The 27,485-nt window shown below is 41.3% G+C and overlaps 3 protein-coding genes and 1 pseudogene across 3 annotated transcripts in view; 2 read left to right on the top strand and 2 right to left on the bottom strand.

Annotated features, from left to right (window-relative positions):
• The window catches only part of GLUD1 (glutamate dehydrogenase 1), a 41,126-nt gene extending 39,652 nt beyond the window's left edge, over positions 1-1,474 (top strand). Inside the window, exon 12 of the mRNA XM_024561237.3 lies at positions 118-1,474. Coding sequence (XP_024417005.2) covers positions 118-237 — 120 coding nt within the window. The 3' untranslated portion in view covers positions 238-1,474. The remainder of the gene's footprint in view (positions 1-117) is intronic.
• Positions 1,475-10,949: 9,475 nt separating this feature from the next.
• On the bottom strand, positions 10,950-13,614 carry FAM25A (family with sequence similarity 25 member A). Its single transcript, XM_024561407.4, has 3 exons — positions 13,458-13,614; positions 12,086-12,148; positions 10,950-11,138 (listed from the first exon to the last, which is right to left on the bottom strand). Exons 1-3 carry the CDS (start codon positions 13,528-13,530, stop codon positions 11,005-11,007), a joined length of 270 nt encoding a protein of 89 aa, XP_024417175.1. The 5' UTR covers positions 13,531-13,614; the 3' UTR covers positions 10,950-11,004.
• Positions 13,615-18,497: 4,883 nt separating this feature from the next.
• LOC112305625 (small ribosomal subunit protein uS14-like) lies at positions 18,498-18,763 on the bottom strand. The gene is given in 1 exon segment (XM_045196184.2): positions 18,498-18,763. A coding segment is annotated over 1 exon segment (171 nt). The 3' UTR covers positions 18,498-18,592.
• A 4,696-nt stretch (positions 18,764-23,459) lies between these two features.
• On the top strand, positions 23,460-25,354 carry LOC112305385 (MSL complex subunit 3 pseudogene; annotated as a pseudogene).
• Positions 25,355-27,485: the final 2,131 nt, after the last annotated feature.

Raw genomic sequence — 27,485 nt, 5'->3', positions numbered from 1 at the left:
TGCACTGAATGTTGGCAGGTAACTTGTTCCAGGCCTGTACGTGCTTGTGTGTGTGTTCATGGCCTGGGTGCTCGAGTTGGGGTGGTCTTCAATGTTTTTTTTTCTATTTCATTTCAGCAAATCATGCGCACAGCCATGAAGTATAACCTGGGATTGGACCTGAGAACAGCTGCCTATGTCAATGCCATTGAGAAAGTCTTCAAGGTATACAACGAAGCCGGTGTGACCTTCACATAGATGGTTGTAGCTGACTTTTCACTACCCTCTTCACCTCTTCATCTGTAGACCTATCACAAGTTTACATGTAACCACAGGGATCTCTTTCTCTCATTACTTATAAGATAATGTACACCATTCTCAACAAGTCAATCCACATAAGCCCCTTAAGAAAAAAGAAATTAAGGTTAGGGAATTATGTACAATGCTGCAAGTAAATGCCAGGGAGACATTTTGGGTATTTTGCCTTTATATAAAAAGTCTCTCTACTTGGCTACACTGGCTTGCTTCACGGCTGCTTCCCCACAGTGCTTTGGCCGGGAAAGCACCTGTAGTCGAAGAGCAGTCGGCAGCTTGTTGCTTCAGCTCTGGACAAGTCTGAGATGTGCTGTAACTTTGACATGTTTAAGAAGTAGGTGTGTGGCATTTTCAGAAGGTAGTATGGTCCTCAAGTAAGTTATTGGCATTTTATATCAGCAAAAAATCTCAAGTCTATAGATGGCAAACAAAAATAAAAGCTGTTTCCCTATTCTTTTAGATTAAATTAAGTACATAATGTTGTAATAAAATTGCCTTTAATCACTTAATAAGCCTAACCATGACTCAAGCAGTAAATGCCTATAAACATAATGAATGAAAAAAGCTAGTATTTTTATAACATAAGACAGTATCATTTATAGCTTATCAATAGTTTATTGTCCAGTAAAACAAAAAGCCCAGTGGCAAATTAAGTTATCTTCATACATAATCATTGAATAGCAAATGATGGAGGCTATTTTTGTTAAGACTGTTGGAATTTACTAACCACAATTATAACATATAGTCCAAAGAATGCAGTAACCTCCTCATCGTGTTAATTAACTGTTCTCTTGAAAATCTGTGTTGACTGATCACACAATAATTCAAATAGAGTGTCCCAGAAAAAAAACCACTTGGGCTCCCTCTTTGGAGTCTGACTGGCAGCTCTGAGCATTTCCCATAATGGCCCCACTCGTCCCAACTTCGTGTCTTCGTTCAGGGGCCTCAAATTATATACACAGCTTCATTAACAGCAGCCTCAAAACAACCGGGCCAGAGTGTTGTATTTTGCCAGGGCCTTTTGAATAGTAGTGTCCCGATGAAGTGCTAAAATATTATTTATGTAAGAATGAACTTTTTTCTTTAACAATAATACCCTTTCAGAAATTTCTAACTACTTTGTAACTGCATGACTTAACCTGGTGATAAAAGCAGTTATTAAAAGTCTACCTTTTCCAAAGCTTATGTTTATTTTCTGTTTTTATATTTAATAGTGTCTCTTTTAGTGGATGATAAAAATACAGTTGGGTTTCAGACATTTTTGAGACAACCACCTGTATAACATTAATTTCAACTATATTGTGAACAAACAAACTTTATTCTTGAATTCTTCTGTTTCATTCTATTGAACAGTATAAATGACTATTAGGGAAGAGTTTCTATGGGGAAAAGTCTCTAGTGCTTAATGCTGATATACTAAATTTTTTTAGTGCCTTTTTTTTAATCCTCACCTGAGGACATTTTTTTCATTGCTTTTAGAGAGAGAGGAAGGGAGGAGAGGGGGAGAGAGAGAGACATTGAAATGAGAAAGAAGCACCAATTGGTTGCCACAACTGAGGTGGGTGCCCTGACCAGGAATCAAACTGCAACTTTTTGGTTACCGGGTGACACTCCAATCAACTGAGCCGTCCCAGCCAGAACAGTAGTGCCTTCTTTTTAAATGAAGGGAGGTTTCATTGACTAGGGTTTTGTTTTTAATCATTTAGCCATAGACTATCAAATTAAGACAGAATACTAACCAAAATCAGCAGAAATGGATTCCACCAACTACTCAGCTGCCAAATCTGGAGCATAACTTCCAGGTGGACTGTGTTTTGTCCTGACTAGGTGGTAGGTAGACAAGTCCTGCGGACAGTGAGCCCTTCCCAAGCTGCTGGTATCTCCTTGCACTCTAGGTCTAGAGCACTAAAATATGTTGGGGAGAACGTGATATGAAAACAAGTTTCATAATAGAACAGTACTGGGTAGGGCAGTAGATTCAGGTCATGTGATAAGCAGGATGCTAAGTCTTAGTCTTGGCCTTTGGCTAACATACTGAGTAGTTAGGATATTTTAAAGGATTTGATAAATGTTGATGTGTGTTACTGATACTAATGTTAGAAAAGTGGTAATGGCCATGCTAGGTATTTCTAGACAGCATAGCACTAGTATCAACTTCGGTTTCTGGAGCTTTGAGTTAGAAGATTCTGGTCAATTACTTTAACCGTTGCCTCATGTGTTTTACCCTGATAGATGAAGTGCGGGAAAATGAGAAGTGAAAGCCTGATCTTTTTTTTTTAATTTAAGCAATGCTTCTGGCAATTCAATTACTAGGATTTGTGATTTACTTTAAAAAAATAAATAAAGCCTGGCATTTTAACTTAGACACTTTAAGTAAATTCCCTAAACATCCCTGGCAGGCTCCCTGAGCCCTGCTGTCTAGGCGTGAAGGCGGTCAGAGCACGGCACACAGACTGCATCTGTGCCCCTTGCACAGAAACCTCTGAGGAACATTCTTTTTTTTTTTGCTTTGAAATAACATGGGTATTATGATTTTCTTATTTCTTCACTGATAACTGGTATTGGCTTCTTTGTTTTTATTTTTCTATCCATGTTTACACGGTTTAGATGGTTTCTCAACCTCAGCAGTATGACATTTTGGACCAGGTGACTCTGTTTTGGGGACTGTCCTATGATTTGCAGGATGTTTAGCACCCCTCAGTGGTGACTGTCAAGTGTATTCAGTCAAGTACAGCACAGGGAAAACAGTCAATGATATTGTAATAAATATGTATGGTGTCAGGTGGGTGCTAGAGTTTTCAGGGGGAGCACTTCATAAGTTATATAATTGTCTGACCACTAAGCTGTACACCTAAAACATGTGATCTTGAATGCCAGCTGTAATTGAAAACAATTTTGATGGATTCAGGTAGCCAAATGTTCCCCTGAGGGGCAAACTCACTCCCTGTGGAGAATTACTGGTGTAGAGGCAAGTAGTTCTTAACTGTGAACAATAGCCTGTCCCCTCTAATTCATATACCTACCTCAGAAGCAACCACTTCCACCAATTTAAAATGTTTTTATTCTATTCAGATCCTTTTCCCATTTTTAGTAGCTTATTTATTATTTTATTGAGTTGTGAGAGTTCTTTATATAGTCTGGATATGTGACTCATCATAATTTGTAAATGTTTTCTCTCATTCTGTTGGTTTGTCTTTTCATTTGATGATGCCCTTTGACACAACAAAGTCATTTTTATAGAGTTCAATTTATTTTTTCTTTTGTTGCCATGCTTTGGGTGTCATATCTAAAAAAATCATTGTCTAATCTAAAGTCATACCAATCCTATTCAAACTCTTTCAAAAAGAGATGAGGGAACACTTCCTAACACTGTCTATGAGGCCAGTGTTACCCTGATACCAAAGCCAGACAAAGGCATCACAAGAAAAGAAAGCTGCATATCAATATTCCTTATGAATATAGACATAAAAATACTTAATACTAACAAAATCCAACAGCGCATAAGTATTACACATCTTGACCAGGTAGGATTTATCCCGGGAATGCAAGGGTGGTGCTTCAATGTTAAAAAAGTCAATGTAATACATACCCCTAATAGAATGGAGGGGGCGGGAATCACATAATCATCTCAACAGATGTAGAAAAAAGCATTTGGCAAAATTCAAGATCCTTTCACAATAAAACCACAGGAATAGAAGGAACTTCTTAAACATAATAAAGGGCATTTACAAAAATCCACAGCTAATTTACTCATTGGTGAAACATAGAATGCTTCCCCTTAGGAGGAATAAGATAAGGATTCTTGTTTTCACCACTGTTATTTGACATTTTACTGATAAGTCCTAGCCAGAGCAAGAAAAAGAAATTAAAAGGTATCTGAATTAGAAAGGAAGTGAAACCATATTTAAAAATGACATGAGTCTACATATTTAAAAATCCCATAGATTACATACATAAAACTTACTAGAGCTAATGAATTAAGCAAAGTTGCAGGGTACAAGATCAATACACAAAAATCAGTTGTTTTTCTACGAAACAATCTGTAAAGGAAATTAAGACAATTCTATTTACAATAGCATCCAAAAGAATATTTAAGAATTTAACCAAGGAGGTGAAAGCCTTCTACACTGAAAACTACAAAACATTGTTTAAAAGAAAGGATACCTAAGTAAATGGGAAGACATCACATGTTCCTTCATTAAAAATGCTAATATTGTTAAGATGGCATTACTCATAGAAATCTAGATACAAATTCTAATTCGAAATTTCTGTCAAAATTCTAATGACCTTCTTTGCAAAGATAGAAAACTTTATCCTAAAATTAACATGAAATTGCAAGAGGCCCCAAATAACCAAAATACTGAAAAATAAACTTAGAAATCTCATCCAATTTCAAAACTTCATGCAAAAGCTACAATAACTAAAACTGGTTGGTGCTGGCATATAAACAGACTAATGGAGTAGGATTGAGAGTCCAAAACATCTATGGTCAATTGATTTTTCAACCTGGGTGCCAGCACCATTAAGGTTGTCTTAACAAAGTACCACAGAATGGAGGGTGTAAAACAATGGAACTTTACTGTCTCACAGTTTGGGAGGCTATAAATTGGTAATTGAAGGGCCATGTTCCCTCTGAAACCTGTAGGGGAGAATTTTTCACCTTTTCTAGCTTCCAGTGCTAGCTATCAATCCTTGGCATTCCTAGGCTTACAGATGCATCCCTCCAATCTCTTCCTCTGTCAGTTCATGGCCATCATCCCTCTGTGTGTCTGTCCTATTGGAACAAAGTGATATTGGATTAAGGGGTCACTATACTCCAGCATGACATCTAAACTAGTTACTTCCGCAATGACCCTATTTCCAAATAAGGTCATATTCTGAGATTCTGGGGCTTAGGTCTTCAGCATATATTTTTGGGAGACACAATGTACACATAACACTGTGCAATGATGATGAATAGTCATGTAAACAAAAGGCACTGGCACAACTGGGTATCCACAAAGAAATTAATTTTGACATTTTCCTCCCTCATATACAAAAATTAGCTCAAAATGGATCAAAGACCTCAATACAAGACATAAAACTATTAGAAGAAAACATAGGGGTAAATCTTAATGGCCTTGGATTTAGTAATGGATTCTTACATTTGACATTAAAAGCACAAATAATAAAAAATTAGTGACAATTTATGAAATAAAACTCTTGCTCATCAAAGGACATTAACATAAAAAGATAACCTGCAGTATAGAAGAAAATATGCACAACTTCTGAATATGACAAAGATTTGACATCCCTTTAAAGAGCTCTTAAAACAATAACAGAGACAAATACCCATTTAAAAATGGCACAGCATTTGAATAAACACTTCTCCAAAGAAGATAGACAGATTTTCTAACAAGCACATGAAAGGTTGTTCAACATTAAGGAAGTGCCAATCAGAACAATAATGAATCATTTCACAGCCACTAGGATAATTTTAAAAATCAGAAAATGGGTTGATAAGGATGTACAGAATTAGGAACCCTTGTATATTGCTGGTGGGATTGTAAAGTGGTACAGCCACTCTGGACAACAGTTTGTCAGGTCCTGAAAATGTTAAACAGAATTACCACATGACCCCTCAATTTCAACCTTACACACAACAGAAATGTAAACATACATCCACATAGAAACTTTTACCTGAACGTGTATAGCAGCATTATTCATAGTAACCAAAGGATGGAAACCCAAAATGCCCAGCAACAGGTGAATGGATAAATTGTGTGTACACACAAAGGAATAGTATTTAGCCATAAACAGGAAAGAAATACTGATCCATGCTGCAACTTGGATGAACCTCAAAAACATTATGCTAATTTAGGGAAGCCAGACAAAAAGGGACACATAATTGTGTGGTTATTTTAATATATATCCAGGACAGGGAAATCCGTAGGCACAGAAAGCAGATTAGTGGTTACCAAGGGGGTGAGGAAGTGGATGAGGAGTGAATACTTAATAGGTATGGAGTGTTTTTCTGACGTGGTGACAAAGTTTTGAAACTAGAGAGAAGTGATGGTTGCACAACATTGTGAATACACTAAGTATCACTGAATTGTGTACTTTGAAATGATTATTTGTAATGTAAATTTCACTTCCACTAAAAATAAATAATGGAAAAAACAACCAATAACTTAGACCACCATCCAGGGAGACTAGTTGCAAATTGCCCAAAGTTTATGAGAAACAGGTGTACACAGTAATTTTACCCTGTAAGCTGAGTGGAGATGGGTTCTGCTCTAAGGCAACTCTCTCCTGGAAAGCCTGTGGTAGAGAGTGCTAGGAAAGCCTGGGTTAGACAGAGCAATGTCCCCAGGGAGTTGCAGGAACCTAGGGATGCCTGGGCCTTTACAACCCTGCAGTAGGTCAGGAAGCTGTGGGACGGCCAAGGCCTAGGTCCTGCAGGTTTCCCCTGAGGGCAGCAGGGTCAGCAGTATGGAGTGGCGGTCCCATAGGTTAAGTGTATTGTGTCAGTAAAAGGTGAGGAGGCTGTGGTAGCTGGATATAGAACTCTTAGACCTGACAGTCTTGTTTCCCCAGGACTTTGAAAAGTCATCCCACTGTCTTCTGGCCTCTGGTTCCTGATGAGAAGTCACCTGTTAATCTTACTGAGGAACTCTTTTATGTAACGGCTTGTTTTTCTCTTTCTGTTTCAGGATTCTTTCTTTGTCTTTCAAAAATTTGATTAGGATTATACCTACTTGGATTCATTGAGCTTCTTGGAAGTATAGATTAATGTTTGTCATCAAATGTGTTGTTTTCAGCCATTATTTCTTCAAATAATCTTTCCATCTCCTTTTCTTTTTTCCTTCTCTACTCCCATAAGGTAGTACTCTTGACAGTGACCCACAGGTCTCTATGTCTCTGTCCTCTTTTTTTTTTTTAATTTCTGTTCCTCAGATTGAATAATCTCATTGGATTTATCTTCACTGATAAAGCTCACTGATTCGTTCATATGCCTGCTCAAATCTGATGTTGAGCCCCTCTGATGAAAAATTTTTAAGTACTTTTATTGATTATGCTATTACAGTTTTCCCAATTTCTCCCCCTTTATCCCCCCTCCTCTCTACAACCCAAAACCTCCAGCATCCCCCCACCCCGCTTAGTTCATGTCCATGGGTTGTACATATAAGTTCTTTGAGTTCTCTGTTTCCTATACCATTTTTTTTTTATCTCTCCCATCTAAACAACCTCCTTTTGGTTGTGCAAGGAGGCAAAGGGTTTCTACCTACATCTCTATCTTGGCCGGAATTCTCAAAAATCTTTATTTTGTTCTTTATTACAACTTACTTGTATTTTCTCTTTGGCATTGATCTTATATTTCCTTTAATTCTTTAGATGTTCTTTCCTTTAACTCTGTTTATGTTTAAAATACAGGGTGGGGCAAAAGTAAATTTACAGTTGTGAGTATGTAAAATACAGTTTATTCTTATATTATTATTAATTATTGTATTATTTTTCATAAAAACAACTGTTAACCTACTTTTACTCCACCCTGTAGTTGATTTAAAGTTTTTGTCTAGTTGGCCCAGTTTCTGGTCCCTTTCAGACACAATTCCATTTCCCCCTTTTAAATGGGTTATAATTTTTTTTTTTGCTGAAAACAGGACATGGGAAATAACATAGTATGGCAACTCTGGAAATCAGATTCCACACCCCTCCCCCCAGATTTTTTGTTGTTACTGTGAATTTAGTGACCTTTCTGAGCTAATTCTATCGTATGTTTTGTTGTGTGTGGCCACTGAACTTCTACTTAGTTTGCTTACTGGTCCGCTAATGATTGGACAGAGACTTCTTTAAGTACCTAAAACCAGTAAGTCTCACATGTTCGCAAAGGGATCTTGTGCACATATTGGGCCTCACTTTCAACACTCAGCCAGGCAGTTAACATTTTTTCCTGTGTTTTCACTTCCTGCTTGCACAGAGCCTCAAGATTATTTGGAGGTGTGTGTTTTGAGTCTTCTCAGCTCTTTACTGAGCACCTGCACAGTCCTACACATGGACATAGCCTTCTAGGTTCCAAGAAATATGTTGGAACTTTCAAAGACTCTTTGGACATTTTATTCCCCAGTTTTTCCTTTTAAGCGTTTTGGTTAGCCTATTGTTTGCCCAAACTCTTACCCACCACCTCATGTAACCACCAACTTAAAAAATGCCTCTATATGTTATATGATAGACAGCCTTAGGGAAAAGGTTTTCAGCATTAGTTGAACTCCTAGTCAGAAAAAATAAAGTCAGCCTTGCAGTTGGGTGTTTTCCTAGGAGCCACCAGTCAAATTAGATAGTGACAGTTCTCTAAGAGCGAGGCTTTGAAGAAACTCGAGTTCTGCTCTTCCCAGCGACGGCAAGGCTGTGGGTTTTCAAGGCTACAGTGGAGTTGAAGGAAGGGGGTTCAGGGAGAGTTGAGAACAGAGTGCAGCAAGTTAAAAACATCACAAAACCTTGCTGTTCTTAACGATATTTTGTTTGTTTTTAATATGTTTTACATAAATGCTCCATTGATTGCCATAAGGCTTTGGTTAATTTCCAGAGTTCTGAAAAAAGTCATTCTGACGATGTTTACCACTTTTCTCATTACTTCTATGGGAGAGAGAAGTTTTGGAGGTCCTCTCTCCACCATTTCCTCTGACCTCACTTTCTCTTGCTTTTCATAACATGTTCAGAGTTTATCTAAGGGCGACATTATGCCCCTCATCACACAACACGCACAGTTAAAGAAAAACGAGAGACGGAAGTACTTTTTCCGTAGCAGCACATAGCAAAGTGAAGTTAAGGGAATGTGGGCCGTGTTTCTCCAACTTTGTGGCGAAGGACCAGTTTTGGGGGGGTTTTTTGTTTGTTTCTTAATCTAATTCATCTTGGTATGTGGTCCTACCTGGTAGGACTAGTTCAACTTGCCATGCAAGTTCCCCAACCCGAGCTGCTCTATGTCCTGTTCCAGAAGAATTCATCAACTGATCACACTTCTTGAGGTCCAGGCAATGTCTAAGAGTGTCTAATTGCTGTTTCTTTACTTACCTTGTTGTTAATGGTAACAAAGTTTGCAAACCAGCAAACTTTGAGCAGCAGCACTTATGTAGGGAAAAACCCTGAATAAACTAGTAGATGCCCTCCATGACCACATTTTAAAATATATTTGTATTGTTTTCTCTTAAATTCAAGTATATAGAAATATGTAATATAGAAATGGAAGATTCTTCATATTATCACAAACACAGAAATGATGAACACTATTAATATGTTTGCTATAATTATATATACACTACCTTTTTTTAATTTTTATATAATTATGTGTTTGCTTTATAAAAAAATTTATTCTATATACATATTTTATATCTTATTACTTGACATGTTCCCATATGAAATAGGTACATTTTCTTATTCTTAACAGCCATGGAGTATTCATTTCAGATATATGCAATCCCTATTAGTGGCCATGTAAACACAGGTCCCAGTTTCAAGCTAAAGCATTATAAGAGATTAGAAGTAGTATGTGTCATCTCTATATTGTACCTCAAACTCAATAAGCAGAGCAAAACTTGTCCTCCAAGTGATTTATGATTAGCATTTTAGGGTGTTTCCAATCTCTTGCTGTTACAGACATACCTCAGTTTATCTGTGCGTTTGCCATTGAGGCATCTGCATGTACCTGTGCACACCTCAAGAGTAAAATCTGGTAAGAGAAATTGCCATCCAAAGAGGGTGTTCCAGTTTTCACTGCCACCAGCAATGCTCTCAGCCTTCTGAGAATGGGTTCAGATTTAGGGAATTCACAAGTCGTCGGAACCAAACCAGGCTACAAGGTGCAGATCTAGGCAAACAAATGGCAGATGTTCCAAGCCAGAACATTAGATTCCTGGGCTTCAGAAACTTGTGAAGCCAATTCTACAAGAAAGCCAGAAATACGGTAAACAACTAACTCATTCCTTAAAACACCTTTTCTTCTAATTTCTGCCAAGAACAAATACTTTCAGCAAGATAAATAAGCAATGCCATATCTTTACAAGTCATTTCCTTTTTAAAAATCCAAATGTTAAGCTAAATGCTGCTTAAACATCTGTTTAACCTTTATGGTACTGACTCACTTGTGGCAGGAAGGAGAAAAGGCTGAGCAGTCTTGCCCATCACCACCAATTAAGCCTAACACAAGTGTCGGAGGGGAGATTGGACAGTGGCTTCAACAGCCACTGAACCATGGACTCAGTTCCTCCTTGACCTGATTTTGTGACTGACCAGCAGAAATGCTTCTCTGAAGCCTCTTTCAGAACGTGAAACATCCCCCACTGTCTGGCCTGTCTGGGTAACCTCCGTCAGGTTGGTCTGTTATCTTTCTGAATCTTGTAAGAACATTTCAGGGAAAACCCAAAGAATATATAAGCTGAATTGTGGTCTTCCCTTGGGGTGTCCTGAAGCACTGAGTTGCCTGAAAGCTACATATAGTTTCTGGGGAAATAATCATTTAAGAAATGTAGTACATACACTAACAATTATTAATGAGGTCCTTGCTGAGATGAGAAATCGCAACTCTCTGACCCCAACAGGTGTCAATGTGTGACAACAGGTGACAGGACATACACAGTGCTGCCATCCAAGCAGGAATAAATCCACGGCTCAGTGTACGCATTTCACAGCTCTTTATTGAGATTCAGAAAGAGTCTGCCGGTGGCGGATGTGTCAATGTCCCAGTTTACCCAGGCCTTCCGCTGCATGAGTGACAGCATTTGTGACTGTGTTGGTCACCGTCTCAGTGACTTCCTTTGCCACTTTGTCTCCTGTTTCCTGGGCCTTCTTGAAGGCTTCAGCAATGGCTGTCAGTGAGAAAGAGGAATAATGTCCAGGTGAGCCAAGTAAACATTTCAAGCCACTTGCTGGAGTAGTAGTGTCACATGAAGTGACCTGAGGGGTGTGGCAGTCTTCCTAGTTCAGGCCCTAGAGCAGCCCTGACAGGTTGGAGGGCAGCAGAGCTCCAGAGGAATGTACTCAAATTTTGTTTTTATTTCCCCAAACGACTTGTATTTATTTCTTCAATTATGAGTGAAGCTGAGTATCTGTTCGTGGCCACATTGCCCACTCAAACTGCATTTTTCTGTAAACTGCCTATTTATATCCTTTGATCATTTTTGTGTGGGTTTATCATTTCTACTACAAATATTTTCCTCAGTTTGTGCTTTTTCTTTTGACTTAGCTTGTAATTTTTTTTGCTATAGAAAATCTGAAGTATTATATCGTCAAATTTACCTAATATTTCCTTTAAGGTTGTTGGTTTTTCTGTCATCATTAAAAAAAAGACCCTCCCATCTCTGAGATTATGCTAAAATCTCCTTTGCTTTCTTCTAACAATTTAACAATTTCATGTGATTTGTATTGAAGTCCTTGATTCACCTGGAATCTATTTTGTTGTAAGAATGAGTTACACACATGTTGTACTTTTTACATAGTTATATGCACAACACACATATAAACATTTCCACAAATATGTATGTATATACAATTTTATGTCTTAAATGTTTTGTCCCAGTGTACTGCTGCATATTCTTTTGTGACATAGTCTTAACATTCCACAGAGAGGAATATCTAATTGGATCCTGCTTTAGCAAAGTTTGGTCTGTGGCCTCAGGTCGTGTAGATAATTGCATACCATCTGAAAGGGTGCGACATCTGGGGCAGGGTTTGACCTGGTTAGTCAAAAAACAGGTTGTTCTCAGCACCTAGCTTCCTTCCTTCCCTTCCCTCTCCCTCCCCCCTGCCCGCATACCTTTCTCTCCAGCCTCCTTGGCATGCTCCACCACCTCTTTCACCACGCCCTCCACAGCATGAACTGAAAAGATGAGACAAGCCCAGAGTGAGAGCACAGTGCAAGCCAGCTTCTTATGGCAAGGCCTGGACAACACTGGATACCCTGAATGCAGCTCTAGGATATTGCCCCAGCCCGGATAAGCTTGCTCAAGAGAAGGGGGGCCAGGGTGAGGGGTGCTGGCTGCTGGGAAGAAAGCTGAGTGAGGCAGACAAGGACACAAGGTCCTCCATGCCCCTCGGTCTGATGCGGGCTGGAATGCTAAGAAGTAGGCCCTCCTGCCAACTAGGAGCCTAGTGCCAATGCTGAACCTGTCTCCCAGGTTACCACACCTCTAAGGTGTGCTGCTGTCCTGCCTCCAGCCAGATGGAGGCTGTAGCTGGATGCCATATCTGGAAGCCTCCTCCAGCAAAACTAGTTCCTCAAAGCCATTCCTCCAGTAGGAGGGGACTCTGCCCATCTTGAAGTTGTTTAAAGTTTAGGTTATATCCTGCTAGAATTGGAAAATTAGGAGTCAGAAGAACTGATTCTGATTCTAAATCCCCCTCCACTGCTTGGTTGCCTTATCTGTGAATAGGAATAATACAGAATGCAGAGAGCTAATGAAGGAGGACAGGGAGTGGTCAATACCAGCTACAGAGTTAACCAGTGAAATACAGACGTGTTTGCAGCCATTTAAATCAAGGACAGCAAACTTAAATATCAAACTTAATCCAGGTGGAACCTGGATTAGCATCCCCAAATATGGCTGCAGATGCCTACATACAGAAAAAGGGCTTCCAGGGGATTTGAAGACATAGAAAATGTCCTTTACATAAACCCCAGGGGCTGACTTTGAACAGAATCAGACTTGGTGGCTTCTTAATAGAGAAATCTTTGGAGCTTTAAAGTTATGGCAAAAATAATAATCCACCGTCCTTTTCCTGCATAGGATATTCAAAATAGGCTATTTGGCTATAGCAGGGTTCCCAAGTCTCCAGAGGGAAGGATTTAAGCCACCAGCTGCTACCTAGCACCTGGATCCCCTCTCCCCTCCACTCTCCACCTCACATCCTTGGGGCCCCCTCTGAGATGGTCCCTCCTGCGCTCAGCCACATGGAAAAAGGGTTGCTTGGGCCATTCCACCCCTCCTGGCTCCACCCCAAGCTGCCTACCTCAGCTTTTGCACCTGCCCCTCTATTCTCTCCTTGTGGGACTGATTACCCAAAGCTCCTCATAGGGCCAAGACCTGCCCCAAAAGTTCGGGAATCAGCTTCCAACAGGCCCAGACAAGTTAGTCCCCAATCCAGCCTGAGGAGAATGGCCCAGGTGGAAAGGAGCCTCGGGTTCTTACCAGCTTCCTCAGTGGCCTTCTCAGTGCGGTAGGCCAGGCCATCAGCAGCAAGTTTCCCAAAACCTCCCAGCATCGTGCAACGACAGGTGACAACTAAGCAGGATGCTGGGGCCTGGACCAGTGTGCTTTTATAGATGCCTCTGATGGCTGGCGGGGCTGTGGGGCCCCAGCCCTCCCCCGGAAGACTAGGAACTCAGTCAGTTGTGAGTCAGCACAGGCGTTGGCAGGAAGAAAAGCCTGGGTGGGGCCACCCTAGCACTCTGGCTGTGGTATTGCCCCTCTGGGAACATGAGACCCCCATACCCTATATTCTGGAACCCTGTGAGGGACAGAGATGCAGAGCAGGACCAAAGCTAGACAAAAAGGTCAGTTCTGGGGCATGCAGCTCCCCCAAGGCACAAGGCCTGAGTGCCCCGCAGAATAAGAGACAGTTGGGGGTGGCAGCCCTGCCAGCCCTCTGGGCTTCTCCACAGCCTGGGCACAGGTGTGTAGCCAGACAAGGCCTAGGTCTTCTGGCCTGCTGTCCAAGGTCCCAATGGTGGCCTATTCAGGGGTTTGGGGACTCTGTGGGCTTGTGGACCTAGGTGACCCCTCAGGCCAACAGCACAAGTGGAGTGGAGGTACTGCCTTCCCCATTCCCAAGAACTTCAGCTCTTCAGAGTGGCCTTGCAGCCTTCATTGGACAGGTAGGGGGCTCAAGGTGATGCCTTGTCCAAGGCAGAGGAAGACAGAGCCTAGTCATTCCTGGCTCACAGCTGGCTGCTTCACACACAAGGGAGAACTTGAGTGGCCCAGCAGTGGGGCAGCCAGCATGTGAGGGCACCTGGCCCTCCCTGTATCTTGGGGCCTGGTCTCTTGGGAAGACCCTGTGAAGTCAGCCGTGTCCCCCTCCACCCCCCCACTCTGGACATCCTAGGAATAAATGGAGGACTCCACCCCCACCCGGGGAGGTGCTTCTGGCCTTTGAATTCTTGCTAGAAAGCCATTCTACCTGCCCCTGACAAATCACATGCTTATGCAGCCAGGCTGCCTCCCTAGTTACTCAGGACAGAAAAAGATGCCTCAATCCCATGCTACATGCTACTTCTCTTAGTCAGCACTCCAGCCTGAGCCTCAGTTTCCTCATCTGTACAATGGGGATAGCTACACGTTCCTGGCCATTTCACTGATAGTCATTGGGATCACGCATGGGAGCTCTTGGTAAACTTCTGTTCCCTCTGCCTCATCACTTATGTGCCAGGGAGGGGCCGCTTGGCAGTGAGCCTTGACCAACCATTAGGTAAGCCAAAGAGTGTGAAGGTATGAGGCTGCCTTGAAACCAGAGGGCTGAGGGATATGACCTCACTGGGCAGGAGTTGTGGAGGGAAGGTCTTCCAAGTCCCTATTCATGCAGTTCAGGCCTGGGTCAGGATTCTGAAGCTGCCTGCCCCTTGTAAGCCACCTCTTCCCTTAGAGCTGCCCAGGATGGGGCGGCAGGACCTAGTTAGTGTTTACTTGACCCCAGCCCTTCACAGCCTGGGTCCTATAGGGCTGAGGCCCTCCCACATTCTTGAGTAGCATTGGGAGGCCCCTGGGGCTGTGACCAGCCCCCAGTGTAGGCAGTGGGCACTGTTGGCAGCAGTAACTCTGGGTCCCAGAGCCACAGCACCACAGGTGCCATTGCCATCTGGCTGAAGTGGTAAGGTCTTAAATAATTTGGAGAGACCTTCTTAACAAAAAGAACAATACTACTACTCTTCCAAGTTTTACAAATATACAGGGTACAGCAAAAGTGAATAGGTTTATAGTTATTTGTATGGAAAATGATACAATAATTAATAAATAATAATACAAAAACAAACTCTGTGTTTCACGTACTCACAACTGTAAACCTAGTCTTGCCAGATACTGGGGACTCAGAGAGACTGTGAAAGAGAGGGCCCTGGACTTTCAGCAGCTCTGGATGACTTTGTTCTCTTCTTCTTATAGCCAAATACTGGAACATTCTTCTGCACAGGGCATCAGGTCAATGCTGCCAAGGGTCAGGGTATTTCTGGGACATGGCTGGTGGGAATTGGGCTGAGTGACCCATAGGGATGTTCCCTAGACCCATCAGAGCCCCTTTTCTTTCCTCTGAGGTTATTTGTGTCCCCCACCCCCACAGGGTCCTCTTTGTGCCCATTTGCCTGACTGGATGATGGTATCACCCACCAGTCCTGAGATGACTTCCAGATTCCACAGACCCTTTCTCACCAGACCCCACCCTTAGATACACCTCACAGCCCCCTTTTCTCAGGAGCTCGCCATCTCCCTAACAGGCCCTTGTCAGGACTTGGCCACTCAACAGACGCTGGCCCGGTGCCAGCCCAGAGCCCACCCCACTACAACCTACAGGCTACTGCTGCCCTCACCACATCACTCCCCTGCCCATGAGACCCTGCTCCTTTTTAATACATGGTCTTTGTGTAAGGACCCTGACTCCAGTTACAACACACCATGGCCCACATCTCCTGGCAAGGCTGGGCCCAAACACAAATCCCAAATGCCCAACAGGGAGAAAGCAAGAGGCCTCAGGAGGCTTGACCTTGGTGCTCTGGCCCAGGTCTAAACCCACCTGGCCTTCCAGCTGCTGTGACCACCAACCTACCTGTCCTCTCAGCCGAGCCTGTGGCTCCCTGAGGGTGGACTCCTTTCCAGCTAAGAATCAGGGATGGCTTAAGACCCTCCTAATCAGTGCTGGGTTCCTGGCAACTCCTGCAAGGAACAACACTACCTGCCTGTACACCTGAAACTAACACAAAATAAAACTGAATGTAAACTGTAATTGAAAAATAAAATTAAAAACAAAAACATTGCCTGCCTAATGGATTTGAGGATGACTCAAGAGGAAACCGCCCCATGTTGGAAGACCTGACCCATGCTGGGCCCCAGTGGAGCAGCCCTTGAACACAGGCACCATGTTAGCCTGTCCTGAGTCAGAAGGTCAAGTCCAGCCCTTGGGGCAGGGAGAATCAGGTCTTGACAGGAGCCAACAAGTTCTCCAAATGGAATTTGCTCAAAAACCCAGTTTGGCAAAAGACCAACTGCCTGCATCATCAAGCCAAGGAAAACCAATTTTGCAAATAGCAATTTGCCAACTCAGCGATTACCAACTCAGGGGAAAAAAAATTAAGTACTTAAATTCTTAGGGCTCTTATGTCTGAATCATGATTTCTTGTTTGATTTGAATTGGAGATGTTATGAATGTCCTGAGTTTCATGATTGTCCAACTTGCCTATGCTTCTTCTACTTCTGCTTCATGGATTTGAGCTCACAGTACACACTGGGCCCACATCTCCAGCACACACTGACCCCTCCTAGCCACAGAGAGCCAAGCCCAGATTCCTGGAGACTTGGGGTGTCAGTCACCAAAGAAGGACTTCCCCTGCATGTCAATACCCACACATTCATGGGTGTCAGTCAGGTTCCTAGTGACTATCAGAGGACATATGAAAGGTGTACCTGAGGAGAGGGACTGTTCACAAAGGTGTGAATAGACTTAAGGGAACTAATGAGGGATGGCGAGGTCCCCAGAGACCAGCAGCAGTGAGAATTGTTACCTCCCTGGACCTGGAGGGGTGAGGGGGACTGCACAGATGCTGAGAGCTGTGCCTGTAGGAGAGCCTCACTGGACAGGAACTGCAGCCATCAGCAGCAGCAGTAGCACAGAGGCCATTACCGACACACACATCAAACTTCAGAGAAACTAGGAGACTGAGAAACCACTGGAGTGGGGGGAGCGGGTGCGGTGGTGACAGGGATCAGTCTCAGAGGTTACCAGTCCCTGAGGAGAAGACCTCTGAGAGAGAACTCCTTGGGACAGAACTAAGACCTGAGGAAATGAAGAAAGAAGAGGAGGGTGACCAAGGAAGTCCTGAGGTGTCAGACAGACCTCAGATTTTGCACCTCCAAGAGAGAAGGGAGTCCTTGGGAAGGCAAGAACTGACTGAAGCCCTGAAGGTTACACCTGGGAAAAGAAGGCTGCAGGTAGAATCTTCCTGAAGCCAGGTGGTTTCTAAGAGGCAGAGCAGTCACGGATACACGGGAAAGTCCAACTCTTTTGTGAGAGAAGGATAGGCTCCTGAGCAAAGAAGCCTGGGAGACTCCCCTGGCTCCACCCCCTCTCTCCTCAGGAATCACCAGCTAATGTCTGAGAAATTCCACTTCAGATTTGAACTTAAGATTCCTGACAGCCTCCTACATGTCATGAATACCAAGGTTTTATGAATGATAGGGTAGCTTTCTTCTCTCTTCCAACTCAATGTTAATTGAGTTGCAAAAATAGAGTTTCCATATCTTCCTTACCCAGTCTCCCCCTTGTTCACATCTTACACAGCCACAGTATAATGATCAAAACCAGGGGATTAACATTACCATAGTCAGCTAAATTAAATGTAAAATTATTTAATTAAATAATATGCTTAAGTAAATTAGAATTATTTAAGTTATTTAACTAAGTTAAATATTAACATATTAGCTAAACTAAAGACTTTATTAGAATTTCACCAGTTTTTCCACTAATGTTATTCTTCTGTCCCCAAATTTTATCCAAGATCACACACTACATTTTGATATTTCTCCTTAATCTCTTGCAGTTTCGTAGGACTGCAATAGAAGTCCCTCCCTCTTTCCTTGTCTCTCATAACCTTGACACTTTTAAACTGTACTTATCAGTGGTTTTGTCAAATATTTTTTATTTGGGTTCGCCTGATGTTTTCTCATGAATGGACTGAGATTATGCATTTTGGGCAAGAATACCACAAAAATGATGTATCCTTTCCAGTGTTTCATATCACAGGGTTCCTGATGTTGATGTATCTTCTTACTAATGATGTTAAACTTCATCATTTGCTTAAGTTGGTCTCTGCTGGGTCTCCACAGTAAAGTTACTATCTTTCTCTTGTAGTTAATAAACATCTAAGGAAAGATACTTGGAGACTATGCAAGTTCTGTTTCTCTTCAAACTAAAAAATTTAATTGTGGTAAAATACATATAACATAGTCTTTACCATCTTAACTACCTTTTTTTTTAATTTTTAAATTTTATTTTATGTACAAAGAGCTAGCCATTCTGCAATAAGGTGGATGTCTTGAATGACCCATTCAAAGTTGTTCACTTAGTCCAACTTAATGAAGCCTATATCCTTCACATACTCACGGAAACACTGGAGTCACATATTAAGGCCCTACTTCCTGATCAGGCCATGCAGGTTTGAGCAGACGCGGCAAGAAGGAGAACCCTGGCCGCATTTTCTCGGATAGCTCCAATACAGCTGCTGGTGACCCATCTTGCTCTCTCTGATCTTGCCTCTGAGGCAAAAGGAAAGACCATCTTAACTATCCTTAAGTGTACAGTTGAGTAGTGTTAAGTATTGACATTGTTGTGCAACTGATCTCCATAATTTTTCATCTTGCAAAACTAAAACTCTATACCTATTAAATAACTCCCCAATCCCCCTCCTCCTAGCCCCAGATAACCACCATTCTACTTTCTGTTTCTATGAGTTTGACTACTCAAAGGAACTCATGTAAGTGGAGTCATATAGTATTTGTCTTTTTGTAACTGGTTTATTTTCCCTAGCATAATGTCCCCAAGGTTCATCCATGTTGTGGCATGTGTCAAAATTCCCTTCCTTTTTAAGACTGAACAATATTACATATGTATATACCACATTTTGTTTATCCATTCAGCCATCGATGGACATCTGCCTTACTTTTACTTTTCAGCAATTGTGAATGATGCTGTTATGGACTTGGGTTACAAATATTTTTTCACGAACCTGGTTTCAATTCTTTTGAATGTATATCCTGGAGTCCTATTGCTAGATCATATGGTAATTCTATTTTTAATTGTTTCAGGAACTGCCATAATGTTTTCCATAATGACTGCATCATCTTACATTCCCAACCAACAGTGCACAAGGGTTCCAACTTCTGCACATCCTCACCAACACTTGTTACTTTGTTTTTTGTGTTTTTTTTTAATTCTCGCTTGAGGACACATTTATTCTTTTTGAGAGAGAGAGAAAGAGAAACACCGATGTGAAAGAGAAACATCGATTGCCTCCCATATGTGCCCCTCAGAGATCAAACCCACAACCTAGGTATGTGCCCTGACTGGAAAATGAACCTGCAACCTTTGGCAGTATGGGACAGTGCTCCAACCAACTGAGCCATCTGGCCAGGGCTGTGTTGTTGTTGTTTTTTTAATAGCAGCCATCCTAATGAGTATAAGGTCATATTTCATTGCAGTTTTGATTGATATTTCTCCAATGACAGGTGATGTTGAATGATTTTTATATGCATATCAACCATTTGTACATAATCTTTCAAGAAATGTGTATTCCAACGGCCTGATCCCCAAAATATATAAAGAACTCACACAACTGCACTCCAGGAAGACAAACGACCCAATTAAAAAATGGGCAAAGGACTTGAACAGACACTTCTCCAAGGAAGACATACAGAGGGCCCAGAGACACATGAAAAGATGCTCAGCATCACTAGCCATCAGAGAGATGCAAATTAAAACCACAATGAGGTACCATCTCACACCAGTCAGAGTGGCCAACATAAACAAATCACCAAACAAATGTTGGAGAGGATGCGGAGAAAAGGGAACCCTAGTGCACTGTTGGTGGGAATGCAGACTGGTGAGGCCACTGTGGAAAACAGTATGGAATTTCCTCAGAAAACTAAAAATGGAACTGCCTTTTGACCTGGCAATTCCATTACTGAGATTATACCCTAAGAGCCCTGAAACTCCAATCCAAAAGAACCTATGCACCCCAGTGTTCACAGCAGCACAATTTACAATAGCCAAGTACTGGAAGCAATCGAAGTGCCCATCAGTAAATGAGTGGACCAAAAAACTATGGTACATTTACACAATGGAATTCTACGCAGCAGAGACAAAGAAGGAGCTTATACTCTTTGCAACAGCATGGATGGAACTGGAAGGCATTATGCTAAGTGCAATAAGCCAGGCGGTGAGGGACAAATACCATATGATCTCACCTTTAATTGGAATGTAATCAACAGAAGAAAAAAGGAAACAAAATATAACCAGAGACATTGAAGTTAAGAACAATCTAGCAATAGCCAGGGGGAGTGGGGAGGGGACAGTGAGGAGAGGGGATTACAGGAACTACTATAAAGCACACAGGGACAAAATCAAGGGGGAGGGTGGAAGTGGGGGAGGGAGGGGGGTTCAGCTGGGGTGGGGTGGATGCATGGGGAGAAAAGTCACACAACTGTAATTGAATAACAATAAAAAAAATTTTTTTAAAGAAAAAAAAGAAATGTCTATTCAAGTCCTTTATCAATTTTAATTGGATTACTATTTTTTAGTTAAATTAAAAAATTCTTTAAATATTTTGGACATTATTAACTCCTTTTCAGATATGACTTGTAAATTTTTTCCCATTGCATAGGTTACCTTTTCACTTGCTGGTTGTGTCTTCTGATGCACAGTTTTTAATTTTGAGGTAGTCCAATTTATCTAGTTTTTCTTTTGTTGCCTGTGCCTACAGTGTCATAGCCAAGAAATTATTGCCAAATCCATGTGATCAAGCTTTCTTCCTGTGTATTCTTTTAAAAGTTTTATAGTTTCAGGTCTTACATCTATGTTTCTTATTTATTTTGAGTTAATTTTTGTATGTGGTACCAAGGTAAGTGTCCAACTTCATTCTTTTACATATGAATGTCCAGTTTTCTCCAAGCCATTTGTTGAAAAGATTGTCCTTTTCCCATTGAATGATCTTGGCACACTTGTCAAAACTCATGTGACCTCTTCTCAAACTTTTGCCATCCATCAGTGCACCTTATCTGCAATAATTATTTTTGTGATGTTTGCCTAATGGTGATTCACTATTTTCCCTTTTCTTCTACTTTAATTATTTAATTAATTAGAATTCTACAGTAAGAGTTGCCTTTTCTCCACATTTATTTAATCCATTATTTACTCATATCAGTATGGATTCATGAATAGAGTGTTTATCTTATTCTATCAGTTAAATCCCAATACTATCATTTATTTTGTTGCTCAAATCAATCTAGCTTTAGCCATTAGAAACTCCTTCTGGTTGGCTCCTGTGTTCTTGCAATAAACCCCCACCTTTTCTCTCTTTTCTTTCTTTCTTTCTTTCTTTCTTTCTTTTTCTTTCTTTCTTTCTTTCTTTCTTTCTCCTTCCTTCCTTCCTTCCTTCCTTCCTTCCTTCCTTCCTTCCTTCCTTCCCTCCCTCTGTCCCTCTCGTCCTCTCTTTCTTTCTCTTTTTCTTTTTCTTTCTTTCTTCTTCCTTTCTTTTCTTTCTTTCTTTCTTTCTTTCTTTCTTTCTTTCTTTCTTTCTTTCTTCTTTCTCTTTCTTTCTTTCTTTCTTTCTTCTTTCTTTCTCTTTCTTTCTTTCTTTCCTCTCTCTCTGTCTCTGTCTCTCTGTCTCTCTCTCTCTCTCTCTCTCTCTCTCTTTTCTATCTTTACTTCCTTCTATCTATCTGTCTATCTGTTTTAGCATTTCCTTACTTGCTGGCACTACAAAGATATTGCAGGCCAATGTTGTATTTTCCCACCCCACCCCTACAATCAAGTACTTCTCCTTGGAGTTCTGGTTCCTTTTATTAGAGAATAGCATTTAAAGATCAAGATCTGGGTGATAGGTATGCTCATTGCTACTGGGATATCATTGCTCTTAAGACTCTCAGCAGATAGCTCTAGGAAGTATATGTATGTATTTACTAACATTTTCATACACACACATATATTTCTGTATTTATTAGTACATATAATTAAAAAACATGAGTATACATTGATACCTTAGATTCCAGTCCAACACCACAGGGTTCATTTTAGAGTTCCCTATTCCTTATTTGTTATTTCTTCCTCTGATGATTATTATCTGTAATATATTTACATGTGCATTTAATTGTAGTATGTACAGTAGTCCCCACCTTAGTCACAATTTTGCTTTCCATGGTTTCAGTTACCCATGGTCAACTTTGGTCCTGAATATAAATGGAAAATTCCAGAAATAAACAATGCATGAGTTTTAAATTGTGTGCTGTTCTGAGTAGCATGATGAAATCTCACACCATCCTATCATAGCTCCATCATGTTTGGACATGAATCATCCATTTGTCCAGCATATCCTTGAAAAGTAGTGATCCTGGCAATTTGGATATGTCAAAGGGAAGCTATGATGTGCTTCTTTAAGTGAAAAGGTGTGTATGTATAGGAAGAACACAGTTTACATAGAGTTTGATACTACCTGCAGTATCAGGCATCTACTGGAGGGTGGTCTTGGAATATATCCTCCATGGATAAATGGTAGTACATATATTTTTTCAGAACTGCTAACCCACAATCCTGTGAGAAATACATTTACTGGCTAGATTACAGAATTTATGTAATTTGCCTTTAGCCTGACAGGATCCAGTCAATACAGTCATGTGTCACATAATGACATTTTGGTCAATGATAGACCATATATATGACAATGGTCCCATAAGATTATAATGGAGCTGACAAATTCCTATTGCTTAATGACCTCATAGCTATTGTAACATCACAATGCAATGTACTACTCATGTGTTTTTGGTGATGCTGGTGTAAACAAACCTACTGTGTTGCCACTCAGATAGAAGTATAGCACGTACAATTATGTACAGTTCATAAATACTTGAAAATGATAATAAACAACTATGTTCCTGGCTTATGTATTTACTATACTATACATACTTTTTATCATTATTTTAGAGTGTACGCTTTATACCTGTAAAGTAGAAAACTGTATGCTGGGTTACACTGCAGGAGCCTCAAACATCTTGTGTTTACTGTGTCTCTTGTTTGCATCATTTTCTCTTGTGCTTGATTTAATATCATGTTGTTTTGTGCAGTAACATGCTGTACAGACTTAGAGCCTAAGAGCAACAGGCTCTACCCTGTGGCCCAGGTGCGTGGGCTTGTGAACATGACTCCATCATGTTCGCGCAATGATGAAATTGCCCAACGGCACATTTCTCACATGTATCCCCATCATCAAGTGGCGCATGACTGTATACTATTTTCCAAAGCTATTTAGGTTTTTGTCTTTCCTTTCCCACCCTTTCAGAGTGACCACTTTCTTCATTTGTAGTAGAGTTAGGATTGTTCGTTAGTGTTTGTATTCCATTCTGTGTGTCCCTCTACTACATTCCAGTTGGTTTTAGTTATTTGTCTATTGGAGGGAGTATGTGAAACATTACTATGATTTTTCAAGTCAGAACTTCACCAAAAGATAAAACTCAGAAAAGTGCCTTTCTCTTCTCTCCTACCCTGTTCCCATTCGCTCTTTATTTCCATTATTCCCCGCTCTCACCCCCACCTCCAAGTAACCAGTCTCTTTGGATTCTGGTTTATCCTTCCTGCATTTTCTTTCCACAAATACGTAGAGAAGTGCATTTTCTTACATTCTCTTTTCTTTACATAAAGGATAGCCTAACATGAATGTGCTGTTTTGCACTTCACTTTTTCCTACCTAACAGTAAAATCCTGATAATTTTTAAGTATGAAAAAGAATGCCAACACTACATTCATTGCACATGAAGAAATCCCACCAAAAAATTTACCTCAAAGAATGCACATGAAACGAGACGCCAGCGAGATCCATGTCCAAGTGACTGCTAGTGGATGTGGGTGCGTTAAATCCCTCCTCATCCTGTGGAAACCCCATGTCGGCTCCTGGCTCACTGACCTGGAGTCGATGTTATTGTTGGGAAGGACGAAAATGGCAGAAAGATTGCACAGTAACTGATCCATTTTAAAGAGTTTTAAAAGATTTTATTTATTTATTTTTTTTTTAGAGAGGGGAAGGGAGGGAGAAAGAGGGAAACATAAATGTGTGGTGGCCTCTCACGCACCCCCTACTGGGGACCCTGCCCACAACCCAGGCTTGTGCCCTTGACTGGGAATCCAATCGGCAAGCCTTTGGTCCACAGGCCATCGCTCAATCCACTGAACTACACCAGCCAGGGCTCTGATCCATTTTAATGGTTGGAACAGAAGCTGGGATAGATGGGCAGCTGAAGATCATGTTCTCTGTGACACCAATGAAAATCTGAGATTACAGTGTAAATTGGCAAGAAAAGCTGTAGCTTGCCTAACCACAGGAAGAAAGAAGCGCTGCTGGTTGCCTGGTGTTGATTCTGTCCTAAAAAGCTTCCTGTTGAAGACAAAGACGAAAATGATGAGAACTCAATTAGCACTTCCTCTGACGATAGTAGTGAAGAAAAGAATGAGCAGTGAGGAAATTGACATTGAAGGAAAGACCGGAGTGAAGGAAGAACTGGAGCAGCACACAAAAAGGGAGATGGAAGAAAGAACAGTAACTACAAACATTCCTGAAGTTCAGAAGAAGAAGCTGGTGGACGATTACTACATCAACAGGAGGAAACGGGAAACTTCCATGCCAGACCAACATCATAACTGTTTTTGGAATCCTACCTGAAGCATTTTGCTATCAGTGCAGCCTCTTCAGACAATGAGAGGCCCCGTCATCATCACACTGTGTCACATGCCAACAGGAATGTCCATTATATCCCAACAGCAGAGAACGTTGACCTTTGTAAGGAGATGGTAGGTGGATGAAGAATAACCTTTGATTATACTCTCCCATTGGTTTTGCTGTATCCACATGAATGAGTTCAGTATAAAAAGGTGATTTACTCCAATTTTTTTACCCAATTAAGGAAAGTAACATAAACACCAATAGGAACCAGGAGCAACTCTCTGCAAGCCCACCTTTGTTGAATCCATCCACTCTGCAGTCCACGGAGAGTCAGCCAACCACAGGTGACCAGCCACCCCTAAAAGGCACAAAGCTAAGCCAGAAGCCTTGCAGTCTCTGTAAAACCTTATTTCAAACCCAGCCAAGGGTTCACACAAGCCCTTCTTTTTTTATTCTTATTTTAACTTTTTAACCTTTTTAAAATACAAAACTCCATGCACAAAAATAGAAAACAACAGATGCTCATAAATATATTATAATAACCCAAGGTGCCTAGCTATAACAATTATCGACTCAACCCCAGATGTCTTCTCAGTTTGTTTCAGAACTCAAGGGGTTGGCTGCTTGGGCTGCTCTACTCAAGAACAATAGACGTGGTTGTCTCAAGGTAATTTCATTTATTTGCAGCAAGTAAAGGAGACAGAGGATTTATATCCAAAGCTCTGTAGTGTAGAAGGGAGGCTCAGTCATTGCTCATATACACAGTATTTTGTCAATTATGCATTCATTTCTTTTTTGCAGTTGGCTACATTTACTGGGTTGGGTTCATGTCAAGCTCATCCTGTTTACACCTGGTTTGCAAAATAATGTGCTACATTTTAACATTTAGCAAGAATAACCTTTAGTAATAACATTTAGAACTTCCCAGACCTTGATACCCTTGTTCTAGCTAAAAGTTCATCTGCAAATATTCCATTCTTGAGGAAATTTCTAGAGGACTAACTCCAATAAACCAAGAGTTAGCAGAAAATATTTCAGGAAAGGAATGGCAGAAAGCTTGCGATACCTTCAGTTGCAGATCTAAGATAAAACAAAGGTGTGGCTCAGAGTGGAGGAATGGAATGTAAATGTTACATGTTTTCATAGAGTAGAAATGAGACAACTAACTAAAAATAACAGAGAGAGGGGAAAGAGAAGGTGGCAAGTAGAAAACTCTGCCCCTTGTCTCTTATGTAATTGGATGGGAATGAGTGGAATGAAAAGGTAGTGTTAGTGACTGTGTTTTGCCAGTTGGGGAACTGGAATTTGGAAAATTAGGAATTGTTTGGGAAATTGCTAAGGAAAAATTGATACTTGGAGACTTGACTGAGACTCAGCAGAGGTAGTGGCCACAGCATTCTCCTCCTCAGCCAGTCTGGGCTCAACCAGCTTCCTGAACTTCATGGAGACAGGCTTGGGCTCCTATGGGTTCTCATGAAGTACTCTGGCACCATGCCCACTGTGTTCCAGACATGGAATAAAAGATAAGTCCAAGCTAGCCCTGCTCCTCAGGACTCACTGTGGGGGGACACAGAAATAGGTGTTTGCATGGTGCCATGGGAATGCCAGCTGCATGAGGGGTGGAGGTACTGTGGAAGGAGCTGCATTGAAGAGATGGCACCACGATGAACTTGTCAATATGTGAACTCATTGCTATCCAGTAGGTGAACCAAAGGGGTCATTCCTGCATTTATTTAGCAGATGTTGCTCGAACACCAGTCTAGGCAGGGCATGCACCAACCAGTGGAAGAAACTTGGTTGCAGTCCCATAGACAATCATCACAGAGATACACACAGGAAAGTGACTGATTATTATAACCGTGGAAAAGAAGTATAGGGAGTGTGAGAATGCATCAATGATGGCCAGACCCATCCTGAGTGTGTGTGTGTGTATTGGGGGCCCACCAGGGAAGCTGAAACCTGAGGGATGAAAGAATAGGAGATGCCGGGATAATGGTAGTTCATGGGGAAAAAATGGACAGCATTCCATTTTTTCAGAAAAAAACATGTACAAAGAGCCTGAGGTGAGCAGGAAATGAAAAAAGGTCCATGTGGCTGAGGCTGAGAGAAGTAAGTTGTAGTGAGAGGAGGCTTTTGTATGCAACAGAAAACCTAATACACAGTGGCTCAAACAATGAGGAACTGCACCCTCTCACCTAGCATGTGGCAGATGCAGGATTAATTTAGGGAATGAATAAAGGAAACCCAGGACCCAGGTTCTTTTTATATTTCTGCTCTGCCCTAATCAGCAACTTGACTGTTCCTTGGGCTTGTTCATTCTGTGGTTTCAAGTGGCTGCCCCACTTGCAAGCATCATTTCCAGCCATAGGAATACACAGTGGAAAAGGAAGGGCTGCTTCTTCCTGTCTTTCCTCCACTTCACCCCACCCCCCAGGGTGCAAAACCTTTCCTAGAAGCCCCCTGCTCTTCAGGAGAACAGGATGAAGACAGATTGCTGGGCCAATTGGGATTTCTCCAGGAATCACAGGAGTCA

Source organism: Desmodus rotundus, chromosome 4, assembly GCF_022682495.2.
Source record: "Desmodus rotundus isolate HL8 chromosome 4, HLdesRot8A.1, whole genome shotgun sequence".
Classification (NCBI taxonomy): Eukaryota; Metazoa; Chordata; class Mammalia; order Chiroptera; family Phyllostomidae; genus Desmodus; species Desmodus rotundus.
Note: the sequence above shows the minus strand (reverse complement) of the source record. Positions and strands in the feature narration are given on the sequence as shown.

What these genes read in the sequence shown, in the direction of transcription:
- FAM25A (XM_024561407.4), bottom strand. Translation starts at nt 13,530, where the DNA reads ATGCTGGGAGGTTTTGGGAAACTTGCTGCTGATGGCCTGGCCTACCGC. An exon ending in GAAGGCCACTGAGGAAGCTG is followed by an intron (nt 12,149 to 13,457) that starts GTAAGAACCCGA and finishes TCATCTTTTCAG; the next exon opens with TTCATGCTGTGGAGGGCGTG. An exon ending in CAAGGAGGCTGGAGAGAAAG is followed by an intron (nt 11,139 to 12,085) that starts GTATGCGGGCAG and finishes TCTCACTGACAG; the next exon opens with CCATTGCTGAAGCCTTCAAG.